This window comes from Portunus trituberculatus, chromosome 39 (assembly GCF_017591435.1).
Source record: "Portunus trituberculatus isolate SZX2019 chromosome 39, ASM1759143v1, whole genome shotgun sequence".
NCBI classification, from domain to species: Eukaryota; Metazoa; Arthropoda; class Malacostraca; order Decapoda; family Portunidae; genus Portunus; species Portunus trituberculatus.
In genome coordinates, this window is record NC_059293.1 from 9,346,004 (window position 1) to 9,351,003 (window position 5,000).

At 43.1% G+C, this 5,000-nt stretch overlaps 1 protein-coding gene across 2 annotated transcripts in view; it reads left to right on the forward strand.

The window, feature by feature from the left end:
• The window catches only part of LOC123515523 (thrombospondin type-1 domain-containing protein 7B-like), a 531,642-nt gene that overhangs the window by 457,228 nt on the left and 69,414 nt on the right, over positions 1–5,000 (forward strand). For both annotated transcript variants that reach the window (XM_045274226.1, XM_045274227.1), the window contains exon 6: positions 4,123–4,250. In XM_045274226.1, coding sequence (XP_045130161.1) covers positions 4,123–4,250 — 128 coding nt within the window. The remainder of the gene's footprint in view (positions 1–4,122; positions 4,251–5,000) is intronic.

Sequence of the window (5,000 nt, forward strand, 5' to 3'; positions counted from 1 at the left end):
TGACAGAAGAATATCCAAAATATACGATATGCAGTTGACCATCTTTTCTGTGAAATATTACGATATCTGTTGAATCTGGCAACTTCAACGGGAGTTTGGGTCCTCTCCTAGTGTTTCCTTATATTTGAAACATTGATATTTACACGTCATTGTGATCAGGGAAATAAAGGAAACTAAGTTTGCTTTTTCTAAGAGCATGAAATAGAAAAAATATGTCTACAGGTGGCAGTTTATGTATAAGACAAGCAAACCTGTGTGCACTCATCCACTCTATCCAGAAGCTTAACTAATTTTCAAAAGTTCCCCAATAGTTACACAACTACCATTGGTCTACTGTTTCTATCCAGTTATCTACAAACACGTACACATTCACGGCAGCAACATGCAAAGTACACTAAATACTCCGGAGCAAAGCTGCCTCACCTTGTTTCATTAATCAGCTAACTCTTGCACACTTTCAGACCAAAGCTATTTTTCATTTACCATCGACGATTTTATATTCGAATCAAAATTTAAACGACGATTGAGAACTTTCGGCCTAAAGTTGTTGAGGGCCGTGACGGCCTTGGGCGCCGCACGGGGGAAGGAGGTGGCTGTTGGGTCCGGCCTGGGGCCCAAGGCAGGGAACTGGCTGCAGGTCCTGCTTTTCCTTGGTGGCCTCAAGCTTCACTACTAGTCGTCCACTTGCAGCGCCTTACACTAGGCAAGGGTCGCCATAAGCAAGAGATCAATGTCTACCACTCACCGGATGGTGCCGTGAGGGGCCCTAAAGGGGTGATAAGGGCTCCTTGCATAGAATATGATGGTGAGTGGTGTGTACGGGTCCCCTGCTTATAATGACACCGGGCTGAACAACTCGCCATGAACGAGGGCACGCTGTGTGCCATGAGCCAGGCACTGACAGTACCAGTGGTCCTTTACGTTAGGTTAGGTTAGGTTAGGTTAGGTTAGGTTAGGTTAGGTTAGGTTAGGTTAGGTAAAAAGGACTCACTTCATGACAGTGTTTGGGGAGTGGTGTGTGGCGGGTCATTGCTCATGGCGACCCGTGTGAGGCATTGCAAGGTTGCATCGTCACTGCTCTCATAACCACGGGACTGGGGTTGACCCTTTCTGGGTGAAAAGTTTCGTCCCAGTACCTGTGTAGGTAATAATACTTTGAATCGTTTCGCCATCGCCATCGCCGCATCGTTAGCCTCGATAAACGGATCGTTATCCTCGACAAACACATCTTTACCGTGGACACTGGAATCGCAACCTGTCGTGGAATCCCATTGTTAACGTGGACTCATTTTCCTTGCGGCTTCAAGCTCACTGGTTGTCGTCAACTTGCAGCGCCTCACACTAGGCAAGGGGTCGCCTTAAGCAGTCTGCCGTGTCTACCGTCCACCAGATGATGCCGTGAGGGGCCTTTAAGGGGTGATAAGGGCTCCTTGCATAGAGTCTGGTGGTGAGTGGTGTGTACGGGACCTCTGCTTATAATGACACCGTGCTGAACAACTCGCCATGAACGAGGGCACGCTGTGCGCCATGCACCAGGCACTGACAATACCAGTGGTCCTTTACGGGGTGAAAAGGACTCACTGACAGTGTTTGGGGAGTGGTGTGTGGCGGGTCATTGCTCATGGCTACCCGTGTGAGGCGCAGTGAGGTGGCAGCGTCACTCTCCTCGCACTCAAGGGTCTGGGGTGAACCCTTACGGGGTGAAAGGGTTCGTCTCAGTACCTGTGTAGGCAAGTGAACTTCAATTGCGTCGCAGTGAGGTGGCAGCGCCACTCTCCTCGCACCTAAGGGTGTGGGTGGACCCTTACGGGGTGAAAGGGTTCGTCCCAGTACCGGTGTAGGCAAGTGAACTTCAATTGCGGCGCAGGAAGGTGGCAGCGTCACTCTACTCGCACCCAAGGGTCTGGGGTGGACCCTTACGGGGTGAAAGGGTTCGTCCCAGTACCTGTGTAGGCAAGTGGACTTCAATATTGTGTCGTGAAATCGCATCGTGAGAACTGGAACCGCATCGACATCGTGGAAACCCGCATCGTTACCGTGGAAACTGGAATTGCATCTTGATCGTGGAAACTCGCATTATTATCGTGGAAACTGGAATGGCATCTTTATCATGGAATGGCATCGTTATTTTGGAAACTCGCATCGCTATCGAGGAAACTGGAATGGCATTATTATCTTGGAAACTCGGAGCGCTATCGAGGAATCTGGAATCACATCTTATCATACACACTGTTATCGTGGAAGCTCTCGTGATCGTCGTTCGTTTCGTTATCTCTGAATTACTTAATTAGTCTTGGTATTATTCTTAGCCTCCGTAATAATAGAGATGTTGGTCATTTTATCTTATCTCTTTTACTGTATTTTTTCTCAGGGTATAGTTTAGTGTTCTTCAACCTTTTCTAAGTTCGTGCACCTTTTCGAGAAGCAAGGAGGACTATAAAAGAAATGCATCAATATTTGTAATTTTCCCTACTTTAAGACTGAAAATCGATAGATAACATTATTGTATATCTACCTGAAGCTATAGTTTTCGGTCCTAAACAGTCGCTATATAGTGCGAAATGTACTATAACAAAATGCCACATCTCAAACACATCAGGCCCGTGTTCCGTCTGAGTATAATATTAATATTGTGAATAAATCGTAATACTTTGATTAATGTCAATAGGAGAGGACCCAAACTGTCACATTTTCAGTGTTCGCAGGTTGGTTTAATTCAGGAGTGGGTCAGCATCGTCTCGCGGTACAGAGTAGTCGTCTCTAAACACTGTATTACGATGTATCTATTGATTTACCATGCTTTTACTCCTTCCAGTATTTTTCTGTTCTTATTCTACCATGGTATTTCTTTATAGTTCCTTGAGTTTATACGACTAACATCATAATATAGAGCAAAACATAATTGTCTGGTGTACCAAGATCTTTCATTTCTAGAGACTTAAATACAGCACGGAACCTTAACACACATTTCACCTCGCTTCTGCACAGGTTAATTCTTCACAAGGAATGAGTAGAGCAGTATTTGTTCGGTTTCCTTTATAAGAAAAAAAGAAAATTAGCGGCCGAAACAAAAATAGTCCGAGGGTGTTGTAGTGTTTTCATCACCGTGTTCCTGAGCTCTGTCTTGCCATAGCCTGAACATGGTATTCAGCTCAGTTCAGTTGATAGGCGGAAGTGTAGCCTGGATATCGGCACTTCCTGATGTGTTTTGGTTTGGGTTTTGTCTGGGTCTGTAGCTGAAATTAATTATTAGATAAACTTTTTACTTTATGTTCGCTTATTTTTCAAAAATTATATATTATTTCTTTATTTTCTAGATTTTTCAAAAAGTAATTTTCCAATGAAGTGTTCTTCATTTTCTGGGTAAGCACGCTGCCATTTGGGGTGTATACATCTTTCATTGGTGTAAGCTGGGCAATGTAGGAGGAAATGTTTATGTCTTTATACTATAGAATCTTAAACCATCCCCATCTTTATAGAAAATTACTGATGCGCTTGAACATAAGGCAGTTTTCTTTATAATTAGACTTTCATACAATCTTTTCTCTATCGTTCATTATTTAACACAAAGTGCCTCCTAACCATGCACTCAACATTCGGGTGTGTGGAAATATAACATAAGTCATGTGGTATCACTTTTAACGTCGTAATATCAACTTGTTTTATTTTTTTATTCTTTGTACCAGTATTATTTTTCATGTTAGAATAACTATTTTCTCAACATAACTTATCGTAATCTTGTCTCTTATCTGAAGCAAAGGAAATTTTATACACTAAAAAGCAGTACAATAATTTATACTTAATCCTTTGAGTACCACGACGTGTTTTCATGTTCATTCTGCTCACTATTTGGTGATTTTATACAACTCCAGAATCTATGCGGGATGTGGCCAATAATCTTCTGACCACCATAGATCCTTCGTAATGTAAATAAAATGGTCTAATGGTACACAAACCTCAAGCTAAAAATGTATCCCAGTATTAAAGGGGTTGATAAAAGCAATATTTCAAGACCATTCTTATATTAAAATACCCTTGAATGAGTCCACATGAAGCAGTGAGTTAAGGGTGGAGGTGCTTAGCGTGCCTGCTGACTGACCGTGTGTTCTCTTCCCTACTCAGGTGGTAAGGGAGGTGAGGGAGCGCCGGCGAACCAGCCCCTCCCTGCAGCACGGTGATGGGGTGCCCTGCCCTCACCTACTGGAGCGACACACCCTGCCTGACCCTAGCCTGCAGCCCTGCGACACTAGGTGAGTCACTTCCTAACTCATATTTTCTTTATCTCTATCTTCTTCACCCTTTCCTGTCTGTACCTTATTTATCCTTCATCGTACTTTTTTCATTTTTTTATTTATTCTCCCTACTTCCTACTGCTTCTTTCTCATCCCATTCTCTACTTTTAACTTCTTTGCCATTCTCCCTTTTCCTTTACTCTCCCATACTTTTCTTTTTAACTTTCTCACCATTTCTTACCTCTTCTCCCTCTTTCCTATATTCATCGTCCTTTCCCGTTTTTATATTGACCTGCGGAATCCCATCCTTTCTTCATCCATTATTTTTCCAACAGTAAGCAGAATGAAGCTTTTCCTTGTTTTCCCTCTTTCTCATCCTTTTTTTTTTATCTATTTTTACCTCCATCCTATCTTCTTCAACCTATTTTTCTGGTATAAACTTGCACTTGTGATATCTAATCCTTTCTTCTTCATCCATGACATTATTTTGCTTTCCTCCCTCTTCCCTTTCTCCTTAACTTTCCTTTCTTCCTTACTTTGATCCTTCGTTCCTTCCCTCCCTCCTTCCTTCCTTCCTTTCTTACACGAACACTTTTCTCGTAAACTTGCATTCTTGTGATATCCACTCCTTTACTTCCTTCTCCTGTTCCTCGCCTCCTTGCCTTACTTTCCACTCTCCTTCCCTCCTTCCCTCTCGCCCTCACTGCCTCACCTGCCTCGACCTAGATGTTTACCTTTACTAAACCAGGTGATCTATAACGCGTTCTT